This window comes from Xiphophorus maculatus, chromosome 13 (genome assembly GCF_002775205.1).
Source record: "Xiphophorus maculatus strain JP 163 A chromosome 13, X_maculatus-5.0-male, whole genome shotgun sequence".
In the NCBI taxonomy this organism is placed as follows: Eukaryota; Metazoa; Chordata; class Actinopteri; order Cyprinodontiformes; family Poeciliidae; genus Xiphophorus; species Xiphophorus maculatus.
Window position 1 is genome coordinate 23,278,183 of NC_036455.1, and position 21,214 is coordinate 23,299,396.

At 41.3% G+C, this 21,214-nt stretch overlaps 1 protein-coding gene across 1 annotated transcript in view; it reads right to left on the minus strand.

The window, feature by feature from the left end:
• Window positions 1-2,705: 2,705 nt before the first annotated feature.
• Window positions 2,706-21,214, minus strand: part of pum1 (pumilio RNA binding family member 1) — a 28,812-nt gene continuing 10,303 nt past the window's right edge. Inside the window, exons 5-23 of the mRNA XM_005797317.2 lie at window positions 20,943-21,048; window positions 19,318-19,511; window positions 19,047-19,219; window positions 18,693-18,957; window positions 18,521-18,614; window positions 16,940-17,038; window positions 16,666-16,808; window positions 16,192-16,330; window positions 15,885-16,019; window positions 15,268-15,567; window positions 13,407-13,649; window positions 12,210-12,480; window positions 10,799-10,928; window positions 9,593-9,727; window positions 8,900-9,037; window positions 6,957-7,082; window positions 6,657-6,778; window positions 5,693-5,885; window positions 2,706-4,356 (exon numbers count right to left, since the gene is read on the minus strand). Coding sequence (XP_005797374.2) covers window positions 4,225-4,356; window positions 5,693-5,885; window positions 6,657-6,778; window positions 6,957-7,082; window positions 8,900-9,037; window positions 9,593-9,727; window positions 10,799-10,928; window positions 12,210-12,480; window positions 13,407-13,649; window positions 15,268-15,567; window positions 15,885-16,019; window positions 16,192-16,330; window positions 16,666-16,808; window positions 16,940-17,038; window positions 18,521-18,614; window positions 18,693-18,957; window positions 19,047-19,219; window positions 19,318-19,511; window positions 20,943-21,048 — 3,138 coding nt within the window. The 3' untranslated portion in view covers window positions 2,706-4,224. The remainder of the gene's footprint in view (window positions 4,357-5,692; window positions 5,886-6,656; window positions 6,779-6,956; window positions 7,083-8,899; window positions 9,038-9,592; window positions 9,728-10,798; window positions 10,929-12,209; window positions 12,481-13,406; window positions 13,650-15,267; window positions 15,568-15,884; window positions 16,020-16,191; window positions 16,331-16,665; window positions 16,809-16,939; window positions 17,039-18,520; window positions 18,615-18,692; window positions 18,958-19,046; window positions 19,220-19,317; window positions 19,512-20,942; window positions 21,049-21,214) is intronic.

Here is a 21,214-nt window from a genome sequence, read left to right on the forward strand (position 1 = left end):
ATCAGAAGTTTTTCACAATAAATAATATACTATACAATGAAAGCCCATTAATAAGAGGGAGATCCTTCATCATGCAGGAGGATACTAACTCAAAAGACTCTGCAGACCTTATAGAGCATTTTATCTGCTGAGGAGGAGATTGAAGGGACTAACACTCCAAAACAACAAATAAACAAACCAACAACAAAATAAAATGGCAAGAAAAGGCCTAATTTAACAGTTTAAACCTAAACCAGTTGTTGGCTCTAATTTATTGCAGTTTAGTTGATCTTTTAAGGAAACTTAATCCCTCCCTGACTGGAACAACAGAGTCATCCCCCAGCTTTACGTTCAGGATAACATCCGGATTGTTTCGGGAGCAGCGCTGCTCTCAACAAAAGCCAGACAGGTCGGAGCAGGTTTATGCCGAACGACCACAGGAGGGATGATGTGTTTAGACACATACCTTTAAAACGCCGCAGCCTAAATGTTTACTATCACACTTCCTGCAGCCCGTTAGTCAGATCCAAAGTCCAACCAGAGCCAGCATGAGTCATCTCATCCCTCGTGTCACCGTTATCCCTCCGGTTATGATCATTGAATTATCTGGACGATCTGCCACGGAGTAGAAGTAATGGGTTCTGTTGGTGGTGCACCAGTTAAGTGATTGTTTAGTGGGGGGGGCGCTCGCAGTAGGCGTTCAGATTGGCTGCCTGTCAGGGAGGGCCGGAGCAGGGCGCAGGGCTCATTAATCAGCCGGAGCAACGTGGCCGAGCAACCCTGGCCCCCCGGGTCACGATGCTGCAGGCACGGCAGAGGGGGTCAGAAGTCTACACACACCCCCATCATGGTGGCACTTTATTTGAAGGGATGTGCGTAAGGCTGACATGACACTGTCATAAACATGACACTCATGTCAGTCGGTAAATAATTAATGCAAAGTCCACTCTTTTAATTGACTTTTGATGTGAGTTTTAATGGAACTTTGCATTAAAACGTCGTTATTTACCAAATAATGCTAAGTTGACACTTTTAATAGACTTTTAATGCAACTTTTAATGCAAATTTGCATTAAAAGTGCCATTATTTACCGAAAGACACTTTGTGACAACCGTCATAAACGTTCATGAAGACTCTTTCATGTTCATAACAGGCGCTATGTCATGTTTATGACAGCGTCCTGTCAGTCTTATGCACACCCCGTCAAATACAGCGTTGCCCTCATCAGTATCATTCTCTTTTTTAAGAATTTATTTTAGGTGCTCTGTTTTATGAAAATATTGTTTTTCTGCAGGTTAGCCACAAAGGTCCAATACTGATAAGTCATTTTCGTCATGGTTTATGTAAATGTAATGTCTTAAAAATTTACATTTTAATGTTTTTCTTTTATGAAATGTTTAATTATTGCCACTATTGTTTAATGTCTTGTATTTTTTTTTAATATAGTTCTCCATCTGTGTTCCTTTATTTTCTTGTAAACAATGATTATTGCTCTTTCTGAATGTTGCATCCATATTTCAACCATCTATCTTCGTGATTCCATCCGCTTTGTGCAATACACCAGCAGTGAAAGGAACCCACAGCATGAGGTTGCCACCACAATGCTTGAAAATACGTCACGGTTTCTCCAAACTAACTTTACGTGATTGTGGCCAAACACTTAATTCTTTGTCTCATTTTTCCAGAAGACTTTTCGGCTTTTCCACGTGGGCCGCTGCAGATTTCAGCTGCAGGTCTGGGAGCAGGAAACGTTTTCCTTGGTTGGCATTTATCTCAGCTGATAATAAACTTGCTTCACTGTGGGCGAGCTCCTTCGCGGAGTTTAAAGGGAAAGCAAAGTGTTTGAGACACATTTTATCCTGTCATTAACAGCTGATGATGAGAAACGACACAGAAGTGACAAACGTCCTGAAATTGTTAATAGTCTGTTGAGCCTGCACAGAGTATAGCTCAACAATTAATCTACAGAATATCTGTAAACTCAATAAAATAAATAAAACCTTATCAAATCATTTGCAAAACAAAAGTAAAAGCAAAAACTTCTGCTCTACACTTATTTTTGTCTCTGCACCAAACCGATTTTGTAACATCAGTCACGTTTGAAGGAGACGTCCAGGGTTCACCCTGCAGGACGGCGCCGCCACGCCTAACCCGGGCTCCAATTTTCCTGCTGAGGGACAAATGGCAAGGCAAGGCAAGTTTATTTATATAGCACTTTAAAACAGTACCACTGACCAAAGTCAGTGGTACTGACTTTGGTCAGTGGTGCAAAACCACAGTTTCTGCAGCCTCTGTTTGATAGCAGATCTGAGCAAAAGTGGTTCTTTAACGTGATAACCAATTTTCTTCTCTTTAAGAGTCAGACGTTTGAAATTAGAACAGGGTGTACAAACAGATCCAAAATACAGTACACATTAAAACACACACACACATTTCTTGAACTCCGTTGACAACTATTGAATATAATTGAAAAAACTGATTGGTGCCAGAAAACCCACCAAGTTAAAAGAACTTCTCTAGTTTTACTAAAATGTGTTTTTTAGATATTAGTCAAATTAAACTTGAAGTCCCCAATACATTTCAGCTTGTGCATCTAGTTCTTCTTAAAAACAATTGAAAGCCCAAGATTTCCAACACTTCTACCAAATCACGACTTAATGTAAACCTCTTAAAATACACGCACACAAACATTCGCAAGTATTTACAATGAAGCACACGTGAGACGGTTAAATTTTCAAAGTTTTTTTTGTTTTGTTTGGTTTCAAAATAAAGATCACACAATTGTTTAGAGACAATCTACAACAGGAGTTACAAAAAATAGTTGCCCAGGCAATAAGCATACACAGGTTCTGTTAACTATACACATATGGTTACAGGTGTGCTCGTAGTAAATATACACAAGGCTGCTCCAAATGTACACCGCCGCCGTGGCGGGCCGCCTCGCTCACCCAAAAGGACATGTATGATACAGCACTTACAGCACTAGAGAAAAGAAATGCCAAAAAACCAAGAATCTCCTCTGTACAATCCATGGATTTACCCCCAGAAACCGGTTGTGGTATCAACTCAGGAGCTGAGTGGGTTTCGCCAACCAGCTTACCTGTACACAAACGTTTCGTGGGGTAAAGCGCTCCTATAAAAAGATCTTTTTTTTCTTCTTTCGTTTAATAAAAAAAAAAAAAAAAAGATAAAAAGAACCTTCAACGTAAGCCTGAAGACACCACTAAGTCAAACAGAACGTGTCCAATTGGGAGTCAGTGGGAGACCAATGTCTTTTTAAGTTAAGCAGTGACATGATAAAGATAAAACCAAGCGTGGCGAATCTTTGTACAAGTACTACGCTGTATAGAAAGGGCTTTTCAAAACAAAAATTTGATATTACAATTTACAATATACAACAACTCATATGTCACAACCAATGAGGTGAGAATATACACTGAAATGCACAGATTCTTTTTTTTTTTTTCTAGAGATTTTTTTTCTTTTCTTCTCATACCAAAAAAGGGTGGTAAAGCACTTTTACATTACAAGGGTTTACAAATGTACAATTATACAGTCAGAAGTATGTGGTCACTACTAGGATACATTATAGATACAGATTCAACATCAAAAACCAGAAAAACTACAAAGTTTTATATATATATATTTATATATATATGCAAAGGTCTACACCAAGTATACACGTTATATTTATAGAAGCAAGACCAGAAAACGAATCTCCCATGCTAAATGATCTGTCTGCTGGTTAAGCCGATGGCATGTGTGGATTTGTCTATGATTCGGTGACGTTGGACAAATTAAATACTCCGTCTCATAGTGGTAAATATCTTCACTGGGGCGAGGCGGAGGAGGACGGGGGAACTGGGATTGTGTGCAGCAGTAGCAAAAAAAAAAAGTTAAATGATTTCAGTTCATCAGAAACAACAAAAAAGTGAGGTTTAAAAGGAGAAACAAAAAGAAGAGTAGATCAGGTAACGCCTCTTTATCTCCACCCCTCTCTGTCTGCGCTGCGTCCTCCACTTCAGCAGGTTGGGACTCGATGGGGGAGGGGTGACAGAAAAAAAAAAAAAGAATCCAAGGCCGCCTGCCGTCTTCAGAGGCTGGAGGTGGGGATGTTTTCTGAAGGATCTGACAAGGGGCAGCTGAGGTGGAGTGACAGCTGGATAAAGGTGAGCTGAGAGGCGGGGCAGGGAGGGGAGGGAGTGGACATGATTTCGGGTTTGGTGTGGAGGAAGGAAGCGGCTCTCACATGATGCCGTTAGGAGGACCACAGATCGGGCCGAGGTCGACGCCGTTCTTCATGTAGTACTTCTCCAGCTTGGCGAGGATGTGTTTGCCGTACGTGTACTTCCTCAGGGTCTGGATGTGGGGCCGGATCTGGGCCGACAGGGAGAGACACGCCCGTTAGTCACACCGGGTTTCTACCGCGAAACGATTCAATGTAGTAAGGAGGTCAGACTCAAACCAGGACCTGCCACAAAGAACCAGGCTTTTCTTTTTGTTCCTTTGTGTCGGACCAAAAAAGGGTGGTAAAAGTTTTATGAAAATAACACTGAGGATTCTCCAGCTGCTATTAAACCACCATTAGATCGAAACATCAGCAAGCTGAAGCCAATAAACCCAGAATCAATAACAGTGATCCACCACTTGTCCAAATGTAACTTTCTAGATTTTTCTGGTGGTTTTTGAACAGCATTTTGAAAGTGTTGGTAAAAAATAAATAAATGCATACATATATATATGTAACTGTGTTTTATTATCTGTAAATTCAGAGGGGAAAAAAAAATCACAAAATGTTGATGCTGAAATTAGTTCAGGGATGTTACCTGTTTTTGTGTAAGGCTTCAACTTCGACAAATAAAGATCAGAAAAATTTCCTATAATGCATTAAATAAAGATGCTTTCCAGCACTTGTGACATCTGATCACAAATAAAAAATAAAGTGCCAATGTTTTCAAGGTTTTAAGCTTCATATGAGACTCTTAAGCTAAAAGGGTAAAAGAAGTATTGTTTTGTTTATTATTATTTTTGAAAACAATGTGGATTAATCAATGCAACTCAAAACCCAAACTAATCAGTAGGACAAAAATCAAAATTTGTATGTGGAAAGTTGATGACTAATTATCTAAAAATAAGTAAAAAAAAAAATCATAAAACTTACATTTTCCAAACAATCATTACTGATTGTTTCAGTAATGACAAAGTCTGGAAATTAAAATCTTTTTCCACAATCATTTCCTGTTTTTTTATATATATCTTGTCAGACTAAAAAAATAAAAATTCAGAAAATAAAAATTAATTCCACACTGTATAAGAGATTTGGTTGGCTTACTACACCGTTAGAAGTCCAAACCCTTTTAAAACAATTACCCAGTAGCACTTTGGGAATTTAGGAAAAAATTATAAAAATAGAGGACAGAAAAGACAAAAATGCTTTCTACAAGATTATTTTGTAAGCGCCTTCAGACTAACTGTTGGCTCCTCGTGATGTAAGCCACTGAAAATAACTTAAGCTGTCTAGTTACATTTTTACCACATTTAAACGCAAAATGCATCATTTGCACACATTTAAAAATGGAACATTTCAACACGAAATAGAGTGAGGAAAAGAGTAGAAATAAATGTTTTATACAGCCGTTGCAGGAAGGCTTTAGAGGAAATATATCATAAATACCTCAGACTAAATGACACACGCACACATCCTTTCACCAACCTTATGCATGACGATTTTGCGCTGTGTGGGTTCGGCCACGTCGATCATCTTCTGCACCACGTAGTTGGCATACTGGTCCTTCATCATGGTGTATAAGGCACTGTGGGGACCCTCAGTCAGGCTGCACACCTCGTCTATCAGCAGGGCACGTTCTGCCCGAGACGCGTGGGTCACACACTTCTCTACCACGTTGCTGAGGGAAACAGAGTGACAGGGCGACCCGTCAGGATGAGACTCACGACTTGAGAGAAGCGTTTGTCTTCAAATTGGCCAGTAGAAGAAAAAATGACAAGAATATACTGGGAATATTTGTTTATTTCGGTATTTTCACATGAACTCTTTTAGCAGAGAAGCACAAAGGAGTTGAATTCTTCAACAAACGTGTGCACTTATTTTTAAAACCACAGTTCCTCCTTCCACTTAACTTTCCATCACTATGTCTGGACATAGATTTCAATAAACTATTAAATGTTGAAAATCATACAAGAAGAAATTGTGACTAATAACTAAAAAGCATTTCTCTATTAAAATCTCTTTAAAAATGTTCTTATTATTCTAATAGTCTGAAAGACTAGACTTAAGGTTTTCCTCTGTTGCAAGCCGTAATGATAAACTTACTTTTGTGTTTTAGTCTTCTAATTTAATATCCTGTACATGCATGCTGAGTTCATGCCAAAGGAAACATCCAGTCATGTGCAGACACACACTAAGACACTAAAAGCCACTGACTCAATGTGCTACTTGTGCTGCAGAGGATCTACTGCGTGCGGATGTTTGATTCAGAGTAACAGGCCCCAGCAGAGTAACATAACACCCTGCAGGCCAAATAAAAATTTAAAAAAAAAACACACTGGTGAAACGAGAACTCATTTTCAGGTGTGGCTGCCATTATAGAGAAAAGAAAAGAGAAAAAAAAAAACCTTCTGGAATAATGTGCAGAAAATGAGCTGGGAGTGGAATTTACCTTGCAAACTTGTGCTGGCTGAGTCCCAGGACGTTGCCTCTTATTTCAGCCACAATCTTGCTCTTATCCTCGGCCCGGCCGTGCTCCAGAACGTGCTGGATGACGTAGTTCCCATACTGGTCCTGAATCAAACCAAACCGCACATACTTTCAACCAAAATGCGAGGAGGACAGCTGGGGGACCCGACGTCACATCGGACGCTGCCAGATTCTGAAAATCCGGAGGCTCAGAGCGAGGAGAGGAGTCACCCTGAACAGCGTTTGTTGTTTGTGTATGTGTGTGTGTGCGTGTGTGTTTTACCTGCACTAGCTGCTCTGTGTGCTGATGGAGCTCCTCCAGTATAGGCAGCGTCTGTTCGGGAAGGCAGTGTTCAAGAATACGCTGGATGACTCGGCAGCCATATGGGTGAGTAGAGAGGGCGAAGACCTGCGATGGGAGTAATTATTCACCGTTAGTCATTTCCCGTACACACACACACACACACACACACCCCCACGATAAAGCTGAGGTGAGTGAGTGCCGCACTAATGTTCCCTTTCTAAAAATATTTTCACGTGGTGCAGAAAGGAGCTGCAGCAACAGATTTATCTGAGTCTGTTCCCTCACATGCCGAGCCTGGCCCTGCACAGGGGAAGGTGAAAGCAAATTCCTTCGCCGCTTCCAGCTACGTAAACAAATCTCAGCAACCAAGCAGAAAATATGCAGTTACACAACACACACATACAACAAACACCACACCCATCAGTGACATTTACTGTCATGACCGAAAGCTTTCATATAAACTCAATCAGTTCCTGATCATCTTCTGCACCGTGTAGTTGACATACTGGTCCAAAAGTATTCACAGCCCTTAGATTTATGCACATTTTGACAGGTTATAGCTACAGACTGTCAGAGATATAATTGGGATCAAAAATGACACATGGTTAAGCCTGTCGCAATAGCCAATTAACCAATTAATCAATTAATTGCCTGATAAATTGATTTCCTTTATGATCATTAATATTCTTTAGGAGCAATTTTGTTCAAAGACTTCATAATGTTTTTTATTAATGGTTCCGGTTGTGCGAGTGTTGTTTTTTTTTCCATGTTATTTATTGCTTTTGGTTATGTTTCTTTTTTTTTGGTTATTTAAAATATCTCCCAGTTCCTGTATTAGGTGTTCTTCGCAAAATGTAAGTTTATTGATCTTCGAGAGGGAGAACTTGCATTATTATCCAATTATCAATATTTTTATGAAAATGGTCTCAAAACAACAATATTATATTTTATCGCAATAATTTCTGGAACAATTTAACGTATTGGAGAGAGCATCTGTAAGCAACAGTCAAATTTTCAAGCCTTCCCACAATTACCTCGTATTCATCTTTTATCTTTGACTGCACCATTCTTAAACTTTCTAATTTTAGGGTAATTCAGGCGGTCCTGGTTGCGTTGTGTTAAGATGGTTCCAGTTTCCCTATGTCTGAATAAAGACCTCCCCTACAACATGACACCGCCGCTACCGTTTTTCACCATTGGCAGGGTGTGTTCAGGGTCATGTCTAGTGTTGATTTTAAGCTGTAAACGTTCAGAGAACCTTCTTTCACATATTTGATGCGTTATCCTCTAGATGGTTTGTGGCAAACTGTAAATGAGATGTTTTATAATTTGACTATTTCTTCCTTACACTCCTCTGTAAATTTTAGATTTGAGGAGGGCCAAACTAACAGCTTCTCCCACCTGAGCTGCAGGTTCCTGTAAAACTAACAGTTGCTCTCGGCCTCTTCACTGCTTCTCTGATTAATTACATCCTTGCCTGTAAGTTTTGGTGGATGGAAACATCTTATTAGATTGTATTTCAGGGTAATATTCTGCAAGCTACTCTTACTTTCCCCCTGTTCTCTAATCTTCTTCAATAAACCTCAAATGAACAGAGCAGCTGCATCTACTCTGAGATTCAATCACATATCGGGGTTTTTATTTCCAAATTAACCGACTTCTCAAGTCAGTTTTATGTAAGGGTTGCAGGAAATCCAACAGTGTCTAATAAAACAACAATTAACGTCTTGAAATTTGTTTTGACAGACAATATAACAGCAACAACGAGCGAATGTGTGTGTGTGTGTGTGTGTGTGTGTGTGTGTGTGTGTGTGTGTGTGTGTGTGTGTGTGTGTATGTGTGCTTGGATGACAGCCAAACCCCGGCAGACTTTAGTGACTGAATGAGGAAGGACTTTGAGGCGGAGCGCAGCAGGAACCCACCTGTCCCTTAAAGGCTTCGATGATGAAGTGCAGCGCGTGAGGCTGGACGCATTCGATGCACTTCTGCACGACGTGGTTCCCGTTCTGGTCCTTCACGCACTTCAGCACGTGGCCGTCCAGCTCGCGCACCATGTCGCTCTGCAGGGGGCGGAGAGAAGAATGTGAGGGGAGGGACGTGTAATTGTTAGTAATCAAATATTTCCTGGAGGCATTTCGCAAACTCTTTCAGTGTGGCTCAGTGCCCAACAAATAACCCTGGACTTTTAACACATGCCCTACTGGGAAATCTATTGGGGTCCATTAAGGAAAGATTGATAGTTGCTTTTTTTCCCCCCACTCCTCACACACACTTTTCTAAAAACACAAGATTTGAGCAAATGCCTGGACATCCTGTCTGGACTTATTTATCTTCCTACCTGCAGTTCTGCATTTGCATATAAACAGAGCCATTATTTGTGTGAATGCAGGGAGCCTGCTGTTCCACCAACAAGAACCCCACACTGAAGATGAAGCACGCTTTCAAAGCGAGAGACGCACCTCTTCATCGTTTTAACAGATCTACGAGGAACCCTCGCAACTTTATGGCAGCGTTGCGAAGCAGCGCGGGGATGATGGGTACTCTGGCGCACCAGGAAATTAATCATTACCCCCCGTTTCAGTGCAACACAGTGAGACGGGCGGGACTGTACTTACAATGACCTGCTGCTCCGAGGGGATGAACTCCAGGGCTTTCTGGATGACCCTGCAGCCGTACATCTGCAGGGCCAGAGACAGAACGTGACCCCGGATTCTTTCGGCCAGAGCCAGCTTCTGGTCCAGGCTCCCAAACTGAAACGAAAACAAACCCGTGACTTTTCTTTATCGTAAACAAGGTTCGTTCACTTTTACCACAGCAAAAGAAGCGTTTTCAAGGTACGTTTTCGAAAAGGGCTAAAACGACTAATCGGATGAATCGATTGTTGAAACAATTGTCAACTGATTTCGTATTTGATTAATTGTTAAGTCAAAAAAGTCAATTTCCTGCAGGAAAAACAACATTCTGCACAAAAATAGATACATTCTGCGTTTGCAACTACCAAGACCTCCTCAAATGGTGACCGTTTCAAATTCTATAAAAACAAAATCTCTTTAGCGTCTTTACCTATCCAAATAATAATCAAAATACCAGCCCTGCACTGTGTTGATGCTAAGCCCAGCAAAAACGACAGAGCTTTTCACATTTTGATGTAAGGATTTTAAAAAAAAAATGCAGATTCACTTTTGCTACAAATGAGATCAAGCATACACTAAAGGAAGACTATGGCATTGTATTTTAGGAAAGGGAATGTTTATTTTCTTATTTTAAAAAGGAAATGATTTGTTTGTTTGCATCTTTTAATGCATATCTAATAGTGAATAAAAGAGGCTTAAATGAAAAATATGCAGAATGTGCCAATTTTAAAAATCTGATTGTCAGAATAATCGATAGATTGCCAGTAAACTAAAATGTGCCATTTTTTTTAAGTCTCACAAATTTAACACAAAAAAATCCCAATTTTAATAACCAACTTATAAAAAATAAAACCACTTTTATTTCAGTTACACAGAGCAATAACTCACTGAGCAATTTGTGTTCATTTAAATGACCTTCCTGTTCAAATTAAATCCTTAAACAGTTTAAATTATTATCACTTCACTTTCTGAAAAAAGTCTTTTCTCATAAAAGTCTATTACAACTTCATTACAAAGCTGTGCAAATGGAATATAAAGCACTTTCAAGGACTTTATACAGAAATCAAGTACTTTCCAGACCCTGGAAATACCTTATTGAAGCATTTTCAAACATTTCAAGCACCCTTACAAACCCCGAGTGAAGAACTGAAGGAGTCTGACTTTCACACCAACTCAATCTCTGCATACCTCAAAGAACTTCTGGATGACGTAGTTTCCAAACACGTCCACCATGAGCTGATAGGCCGCCTGCAGGATCTCGCTGAAGACGAGCTGGCGCTCGGCTGAACTGGCTCGCTCCAATTTTAACTGGATAAACCTTTAAAAGTGGGGGGAAAAAAAGAAGGAAATGAACACAGATGTACTTGTTGTCTTCCTCAATATTTAATTCTCCATTTGCCTTCGGAAGATGGAAAAAGACAGATGTCTGGAAATCCACCCGGTGCATCAAGAGGATTTACAAAAGTTTGCTTGGCAGCGAAAACAAATAAACCGGCAGAGCAATAAAGTGAGACAGAAATGGCTCCTATATCTTTAACCTGAGGGAGCAGCCAGACAATATGAGATGAATTTCAGAGTGGAAAGAGCGCATAAAGAGAGAGATGAAGAAACTGAGCAGCAGGCTGGGAGGTGAAATGATGGATACCAGGCAAGGATGGAAAAACAGACAGCGATCCAGAGGAGAGAAAAGGTTCTGGAATGAGAGGCCTGGACGCTTTGGGTTATAAATAGTTCATCTCAGTAGAAAGCTCAGCCTCACTGGTTAAAACTGACCCTAAAACAAGGAGGGTGGTTTCCACGGCGACAAACTATAAACAACATTGAACAGAGAGGATACCAGATAATTCAGCTGTTGATTGTATTATAGACTTTATGACGGCATAAACTGAATGCATCTGAAATATGTCCACCGGTGTTACAGTCTTATTCGTTTCTAATCAGCTGTAAACGAGTCGTTTCAAAGTACAAAGCGTTTTAGATTAGTTACATCTTCTCGGTTTAACCAGTTGGTCAGGAAATGAAAGTTTTATACCAGATCAAAGCTCTCAGAGTTCATTTCTATCTGCTGTCCCTGACATATTAAACTCTCACTGCATTAGGAAAAACAGCAGCGTGTTTTTTCAAATATAGAGAAAAGGGAATATTTCATTAAGAAAGTTGATGCTAAAAACATCTATTTATAAAAACTTTAAATGTTAAAAGTATGCGGTTCGAATGCATTTGCTTGTTTTGAAACACAAACAATAAATGTCTTTCAGAATTTTTATTTATTTTAATTCTGTGTCAAAAGATAAACGCTGCAACATTGCACAAGTTAGATTGTATATTCAGTTATAATTTCATTGCTTAAAATCTGTTTTCATTTTCACTGGATTCATTTAAAATTGATCACAGAATCAGCTTTTACTGACGTTTCGGGCGTCAATTTCAGTCTGTAAGACCTGCAATAGCAGCTTCCTTTTCTCCAAGGAACAAACAAGAGATTTAGTGGCTCATATAAATATTTGTAATAAGAATAAATTCAATGTTTTTTGTTATGGTGACTCACAGGGTCCAGTGATTACCTAAGATTAGGACTGAGGTGTTAAACGGTGAGTACCTGCTGCCGTGCTGGTCCTGGCTGAACTCCATGATGTGCCCGGCGATGTCTCGGAGCTGCAGGTTAGGGTAGCGGTTGTTCCTGAAGTCCTCCAGCAGGCGGCTCCTGCCCGAAGGCATCACGTCAGACATGCCGTAGCGTAGCCGTGACGACGGGAACAGCTGGCTGCTGGGCGAGAAGAGGGAAGAGCCGGAGCTGGCTGCGCTGCGGTACTTGGCCTCTGCTCCCGGAGCCGCCGAGATGAAGCGGCCGCTGCCGTTAGTCAGGCCTCCTGTGGGTCAGACGCAGTCAAGGTCGTCATGGTTTCAACGACAGGCTTCTTGCAAGCCGGGAAATTGTTATTTACATCTACAGGAATGTAAAATCTTCCATGAAAACAAGAAAAGGGCAAAGAAAGGGCTCTTAGAATGAACTTTCGACTTTATGCAGTAAGATTCGGATAAAATAAATTTATTTAATCTAATTTTATTGCTGTGTTGGACGTTATACCACAAAAACTAAAACTGAGCTCTGCAGCACTGAAACAGGGCACTGGATGGCAGCACAACCTTAAACATGCCTTGACTGGGGAAGAAAAATCTTCATAAAAAGAGGATTTCCAGTGTTCTTATCTGCTTCAAAACCAAGGATATCATAACAAAACACACCAAAAGTCTCTCATACAGCCCTGCTGATTAAACCAGTTCATCTGTAGATTAACTGTACTTTCCCTTACTGTACAAACATTTATGTGACTACACTGGACTGTGTACACAAATCTACATCTACGTGTAAACATTCAGAAACATCTGCACCACATGTTTAAGGTGTGGTTCAAGCTTGGAAATGAGTTACACCCAAAACATAGGCCTATTTACTTCCTGCAAAACATGACCTTTAATGCTGCTAAATGGCTGCTACGCAGCAGCGGCGAACACTTGAGAAATGATGAAGTTAGGTAATCAATCAGGGTGATAATTAAACCATAATGAGGCTGTCAGTTCGGCTGGCATTTCACCAGAGTGTAGATGACTGAGTTCTGTTTTAATTTGTCAGACGTCAATCAGACCAAAACGAGTCTCAGTGGTGAGTAGCTCCTAACATCACAGAAGAAAATGTTTTTATTAGTTGGTTTGGAAGAGATTGTTAACTGAGTCAAAGATCATTTAGAGGCTCGCTTTTAAATGCTTTAAGATAAATAAAATCAAAGGCACTTACCGAGATTGAGGTTGGATGAGGAGCTGTGATTGGACAGCGAGGGTGGGGGTGTGAGGGAGTGGGACGGCCCCTGGTTGGGGAGCGGCATGCCCACCGGGCCAGGGGATGGGCTGAAGCCCAGGGTGCCGTTGTAGAAGCCCCCGTGACCGATGGGAGTGAGACTGGATGGGGTGCGCTTGTACAGCTCGCTGTTGCCCGTCAGGGAGTCCCGCCTGGAGCCACTGCCACCACTAGAGTTGGCCACTAGAGGGAGACAATATCTATCGTTATCATCTGAGCTGGGATCATCAATCAGCTGTGTGGTTTGTTCACAGCTGCAAGGGAAGTAAGCCTGGCAGAGTTAATGCAATAACTCAATTAATTACATTTACTTAAGTTACTTTTTTGAAAGAAAAAAAAACTTTAAGGAGTATTTTTACTATGCAGTACTTTTTACTTTTACTTGGGTAATATTATTATAAAGTATTGCTACTCTTACTTGAGTAAAACTTCTGGATTCCCTACCCACTAAATGAAAAACCATTATGTTTCAACCAAAAATTCACCAGACACAGACATGCAGTTTTTAAGTTTCATAAGTTTTTTTATTGAAAGAAACTGATTTTCAAAAATTTTCTTTTGCCTGATTTTGTTACTTGTATGAATTGTCATTTTCATCCTTAAAATACCCAAATTTCCACTTCAATTTATATTTTGTTCCATCTGATTATGTAATTTGTAAATATTAAATGGTACTTGCGTAGACTTTTTAACATATACTTTTTTAATCTTACTTGATTAATTTCTTGGATGGCTACATTACTTGAGTAAAAACATGTTGAAGTAGTGACACTCTAACTTTAGTACAATTTTTGGGTACCTTTGAATCCTGGACACTCCTGCGTGACCTATGACACTTACTTCTTCTTAAGAACACAATAAAATATGTTCATTAGGAGAATTGGCCTAAACTTTTTTGACTTCTGATAGCTTTTTCTTCATTTTTCTTTTTTTTCTTCATTGAGTAATTAAAATTTAAACAAAAACCGTTTTCTATTTCTAAAAATAACCCCATTCTGTTGCATAAGTGTTAACACCTCTTGAACTTTTCTGCATTTATCACGTTACAACCACTTTTGTTTTAAGTTTAAGATTTTATGTGATAGACCAACACAAAGCAATGCATAGTTTTAACATGGAGAAAAATTATATAGTTTTCATAATTTTTTATAAAATGCTTAAAAGCGCGTTTTAAATTTAACTTTGACTGAGCCAAAATAACACATAAACGTCCTTCATTTCAAACCACTGCAGCTCTGACTGAATGTTTTGTTTTTCCTACAGGAAGGTCAGTTTTTTGCACCATAAAAAAAGATTTTCTTACAGGATTGTGTCCTTATCTAGTAAGAAAAAGCATTCCCACAGAACAGTGCTACAACACCATACTCAGAATCATATGAAATGTTAGCTTTATTGTGCAGATCAGAGTGCTTTCTTATGTTTGTTTGCTGCGTTTTCTACAGTTTTAAGGTTTAAACTGAATTTCTGATGGATACTATGCTGAGTTTAACTTAAAAGCAACATAACGTTATTTACTAATTAGATGACTTTCAAAAGCAATTGGTAGCCAGGAGGATTTTATTTAGGAACATAAAGGTCATTAAATAAATGTTTGTCTCACTTTTCCCATTTTCCATGTGGAAAAAAACATGAAAACCAGGAATGTTTTCCCCTTAAACCCAAGTTAGTCACTACTTTGTGTGAGTTTTTTTTTTGCAGAAAAACTTAAAATACGATGACGTTTGTGGCAGAATGTGTGAAAAGGTTAAAAGTGCAGCAATACATGTGGAAGACTCTGTAAATGTGGACAATTTATCCTCACCTGCGGTGCCAAAACCTCCCAGCGTGGCTCCCAGAGTGGCGCCGAGCGAGGAAGAGGCCTGCTGGCTGAAGCCCAGCGAGGCCGACCCGGGTCCCGGCTGGCCTGAGCCTTGTGAGAACAGAGAGGAGCTCTGGGAGGAGGAGCTGAGGGACGAGGAGCCATAGAAGGAGCTTCCTCCCAGCGTGCCGCCAGGGCCGCCCTGCTGCTGAGGCTGCTGGGATGTCATGGCACGAAACGGACCGTTCGCTCCACCGCCCAAACCACCGTTGGCACCTCCGGCTGAAGCTGCTGCAGCTGCGACTGGAAGAGAAGCGACACAGGGTAGATAAAGAAGGGATTTAACGATAAATTAAAAGCTTATATGTGTACCCATGAGGTTCAATTGTGTAGCTGGTGCATCAAAACACAAACCAAATCACGTTGTGACTGAGCAGAACTGACTTATGGGGGGAAAAAAATCTACTAACGCACCAGAAGATAAAATCTCATAATCCCTTAATTGCAACCTCAGGTTGAGTTTGACGTTCACAACGTGTTTATGATCACAAAGGGCGATCTGTTGTTTTGTGTTTGAGCTGAGCTCATTTTCATGCGCTTACAGTCAAACTCCGCGCTACCTGCTTGTGCTGCAGAGGGGGAGATGATGACAGAGGCAGGGGCCATGAGGCGGACCGGTCCGCTCCTGGCTCCGGTGTTGACCACCAGCGCCCCCGTCTGGTCGTAGTAGGCCGCAGGTGCCAGGACCGGGTATCCTGAGAAATGGAGAACAGACCCAGCATGGCTCCTTCGTTATATGAAGAGGAAAAACTCCTCGTTTGAATATCCCTAATCACTACATTTGCATAACAGTACTGTAAGGGCGAATACATTTGCAGAAACTCGCTTCCACAGCAATAAAAGCCATTTGAGAAATGTTGTACTAACCGGGGACGCCTGCTGCTAACCCCTGCCCGAAGGCAAGCGCTGAGTTTACCGCTGCCGCGGCAACCAGCTGATCATTCTGCTGACCCTGCTGACCCTGGCTGGGGGTCAATGGACGCTGGCTTCCTCCAGCTCGCATCACCTTCACAAAAATCACACATAAAATGTTACCAGAAAAAAAGCTAGATCTGGACTCAAGAAGTAAATAAAACACTAAAAGCTCAAAAAAGCTACATGCGTACTCTATAAAGATGTGTAAATGTCTATAAAATTGAAATATGTTGATAAGTATAAATCTGTAAGTTAAATAATTAAGGGAGAATGAAGCTGGAACTGAAAAAAAATGTAAAATGTCTTTTCAATATTTAAATAAAAATACAAATTTTCCATCTCGTGAAGCATTTTAATCACTAAACAGGAGCTGTGAGAGAATCACTTGCAGCCGGGTGTATTTTCTCTGCCTGGTGGAAAACTGACCTGCTGCTGGTTCTGCTGACCCTGTCCTGCCGCCTGCTGATTGGCCGAACTGTTGGCTGCAGCAGCCTGCTGCTGGAAGAGGTTGGCAGGATAGACCCCCCAGGGGGTCACACCGTAGTACTGGGGAGGCATCACTGCAGGACCTGCAGGAAACGCGAGAGCAGAGAGGTTAGCGGTGGCTCTGCTTATGAAGCTGAGCAAACAGAAATTAAAACAAACATTTAGCACTAAAGGGATTCTTGGTTAAAGATCGGTGCAGCGAGCCGCATCTGACCGAGAGTAGCTGCTGCTGCCAGTCCCGCTGCGTAGGGGTCCGTCCCTGGAGGACCGGCGCTGATGATGTAAGGATTGGGTACAAATGCTGGGGCGAGACCTAAAACAGGAAAATGAAACGGTGAGTATGAAGCAGTTCGGACTTTAAAGAAATCGGCACCAGCCAGTAAAAGTCTTATTGGTAGCGTTTCCCTTGCATCCCTATTTTGATTTGACTGTTGATGCAAATATATTCATCACAATCCATGTTTTGCAACTCAAAGTGTTCAGCACAATGTTCAAGCTTCATGCATAGAGAGGTTATTAAGCTAACGCGAAGTAATAAAACACAGTTGGAAGCAAAGGCTGAAGAATTAAAATTTGTTTTACTAAATTTCTTAGGATAAAATAACATTCTCTCAGGAGGTGAAACTGATTGGTCACTTGAACTTTGTAGTTATTTTGAACATGCAACATCTGTACATTTATTTTATTAATCTCCTGTAAGATATCCATACAGCTATGTTCACCTTCACCAAAACCTTTTTTTATTCTATATGATCTATTACAAATAAACAAATTGGTTTCGCCTCGTCTTAGCTTTGCAAAAAAAGTAGAATATATGAATGATTTTAAGAATAACTGTAAAATAGTCCTTCAATTGTTTGTTTTTTTGTTCTTTTTTAAGAAAACTCCCAACCTTTTCACCAAGCATTATGCCATCAACATTTTCTAACTGTACAGACGATGTTGGAACAGCTTCATCGAAGACGACCAGAACAAAGTGTAACATTGCTGTGTATTTGTTGCTTGGTACTACACGCTGTCAAACTGGAAAAGCCAGATTATTTATTGTCAAACTGAATTCTGTCAGGCGAGGCGCTATCTAGATACTATCAGCATGTGTCTGGAAAAGTAAGAGTAGGCGATTATTATGAGAAACGGATATGAAACGTGGTGAGTCGAGCTGAAACACTATTGAATCAATATTTGAGTGGCAGAGGACTTCCTATTCCTCAAGCTTTCAGACAACACCAGTCGCTAAAGAGCTCTGGAGGAATTGTTTTAAAAATTGTTTTAAAACAATTTAAAAGCAGAGTTCCCTCTGCTTTTAAATTGTTTGTGTGACATTATTTTGGGAACTTGTTAGGAAAAAAAAACCCAAAAAACTAAAACAACCATCAGTGGAGTGACAGACAAGACACAAAGCAATGTGAGAGCAGCACAATTAGCTGCTAATGATGAGCAAGTTGCCGTCTGCTTCTGGGTGTATTGCCACTGTGTTAAAGGGACAGGTCACAGTTTCATTCAGCTGGGACCGCCGTTAGGTCTGTGTAGCTCAAAATCTCAATGACTTGGAGAGATCAAGCTGAACAAAGATTTCTTTAAACACATTTTATATTAACTGAACATTCATCCTCCTTATACGCTTGATTGTTTCAGCGCTAGTAAAGTATTTTAAAAGGTAAAGCTGTATTTTAAAAAAAATCGGAGGTCTTGGATAAACTGCATTTATTTCTTTTATATAAACAGCAAAATAAACAGTAAAAAACAGTGGTAAAATCGGTGCAGCTTCAGTGTGAACAGGTGAAATGAGACTTACCAATGTGAGGCTGCTGTGCAGCTGCCAGCGCGTACTGTTGCTGCTGAGCGGCCGTTAACTGCTGCACAGCCAGAGCGTTGTTTCTCTGAAAAAGCTGAGAACATCATTGCAGTTTAACGTCAACTGAGGCGCCTGGAGAAGCCATCGTGCTCTCTCTGCCCGCAGCCATTACCTGCTGCTGGTTAGTGTAGTCAAACAGGCCCACAGTGGGCGCAGAGTCCATGGGCATCTGAGAGTTGTAGTCGAACTGAAGCGGCTCCATCACCGACTCCATGGGGTCCATGGTTACGCCCCCTTGGTCCACCCCGGAGAAGTCGTCAGGGGGTTTGGGGCCTCCACCACCCCCTAGCGGTGTCAAGCCTTCGGGCCCGACCCCTCCCGGACCCCCCAGCAGGTCGCCCTCGGGGCCAGGCGGAGGCATGTTGCCAGGGGGACGACTGCGGGGACAAGAGAACGCCATTGGGTCAGTTTTCCCCGTCTGACTAGCAAGCGCTGCTCCAACGAGACCGATCGCAGCGTCTCTCACCCGAACTCCTTCACGTCGACGTCCAGGCCGTTCTGTACGGGCAGCCCGTTCGGGTTGATGACGTCGTTGATCACGTCGCTTTCACTTTCCGTTAACTCTTTCAGCTTCTCTGCCTCGAACGTCGTCTTCGGCTTCTCCCTCTTCTCTTCCTCCACCTCTCCATCTCTCTGTCCCTGCGTCATGGAACGCGGACGAAAAAATAATAAACACAATATAGAATATCCACGCAAGATTTGTGAGAGCGTTTACGTAATTAAGCTGAAGGGCTCACATATGGTCCTTTCCTGAGGCAGGGGTCCAGCTTATCAGCCGGTGAGGACGACAGGACGTACTCCACCATGCTCACCCCCAGGCCACCACTTTCAGAACGCGGGGACATCACCGATCCCACCCCGACTTCACCCCCGCCGTGGAAGCCCTGCCCCGGCCGACGGGACACCATGATGGGCTGAGACACAGAGTGATCTGCCGTAAAAGGGACAGAGACGCAGGATTAATGCAAGGCTGTCTCGATAACTTCTGCTGGATGATAAATTGTCCCAGAAATTATTGCGATAAATGATAATATTGCTTCAAACCATTTTCAATTAATATGACAATAACGACATATTGATGGAAGTACACTCTCAAAGATAAAAAAAAAAAAAAGACTTTAACGTCTAAAGAACATTTAACAGTGGAACTGGAAAACATTTGAAATATCCAAAATAAACAAACGACCAAAACAAGAATAATTCAAATGGATTATGACATTACTGTATCCAAAATGGGCTGCACAGTGGCGCAGTTGGTGGCACTGTTGCCTTGCAGCAAGAAGGTCCTGGGTTTGATTCCCAGCCTGGGGTCTTTCCGCACGGAGTTTGCATGTTCTGTGCATGCGTGGGTTCTCTCCGGGTAGTCCGGCTTCCTCCCACAGTCCAAAAACATGATTGTTAGGTAAATTGGTCTCTCCAAATTCTCCCTAGGTATGAGTGTGTGTGCATGGTTGTTTGTCTTGTCTGTCTCTGTGCTGCCCTGCGACCTGGACAGGTTCCGTTCTCGCCCGGAACGTTAGCCGGAGATAGGCACCAGCACAACTGCTGACCCCACTAGGGACAAGGGTGTACAGAAAATGGATGGATGGCTGTATCCAAAATTGCATTTCAAAAAAATAACTGTTCAGCCTAGACAGGAAAAACAGGCAAAAGTGACAGGAAGTGCAAACTAATTACTTCATACTGAGTACCAAATGTTTGAAGGGTTTCTTCAAACGGCGGCTTTTCAATGCTATTAAAAGGGAGCATCTCTTTAACAACCGTTGTCCATCTCTTTATTGCACTCATTGTAATCGATCGTAAAATTAATTGATTTGCTTATTGTGACAATGAGATGCAGAAGGAAACATGCCTCCATAGCACTCCAACTGCTTCCCAAGGATTCCAAAGACAGACAGCGCAACTCAGAGAAGCACTTTTAATCATGCGCTTTTATTAGGACATAGAATCATTTTAATAGAAATTAATATATGCATGATTTTTTTTCCTTTCTGTTTTCAAAACATGAATATCCTGTAAAATATCTTCAGAGGACTTTCAAAAATGCGCCCAGCCTCATGTTAAAACCTGCAGAAACATCTACAGTGAGGATGTTTTCTGGTGTGGCGCCACAGAGCTTCAAAGAAAGCAGAAAATTCTTTAGTCATGTCTACAGAAATAACTACGCTGAGCTGAAGTGAGGCAGCAGGATTTAGCTTGATTTTTACTTTGATGTCATCTTTTGATTCAGACAGGGATCTAAAAATAAAACCCTGTCAGAGGTGGTTTCTGGATGTCTTTAAAGACAGTTCCTCTGTTTTAATTTTGATGGTTTTGTTCTTCACTGTATCAAAAAAAAACAACCAACCAGACCGCTTAATACCTGAGGCACCCCACGCACTATCCCTCCACTGGTCCAAGAAGATCCCTTTTGGTCCATCCTTCCCAGAGTCATCCACTTCCCAGAATTTCTTCCCAGTTAGGAGCTGCTGTAGAGACAAGGAAAAAAGCGTTACGCAGAGTCAAAAATAAAGGAACATTTGAGCAGAAAGGTAAAAGAAAAAGCCCATGATATTACAATTTTCATTGTAAAAAGAGGGTAAAGTCTGCCTGAAAGGCTGTAAGAGTCAAAGAAATCCAGGTTGATCTTCCTGG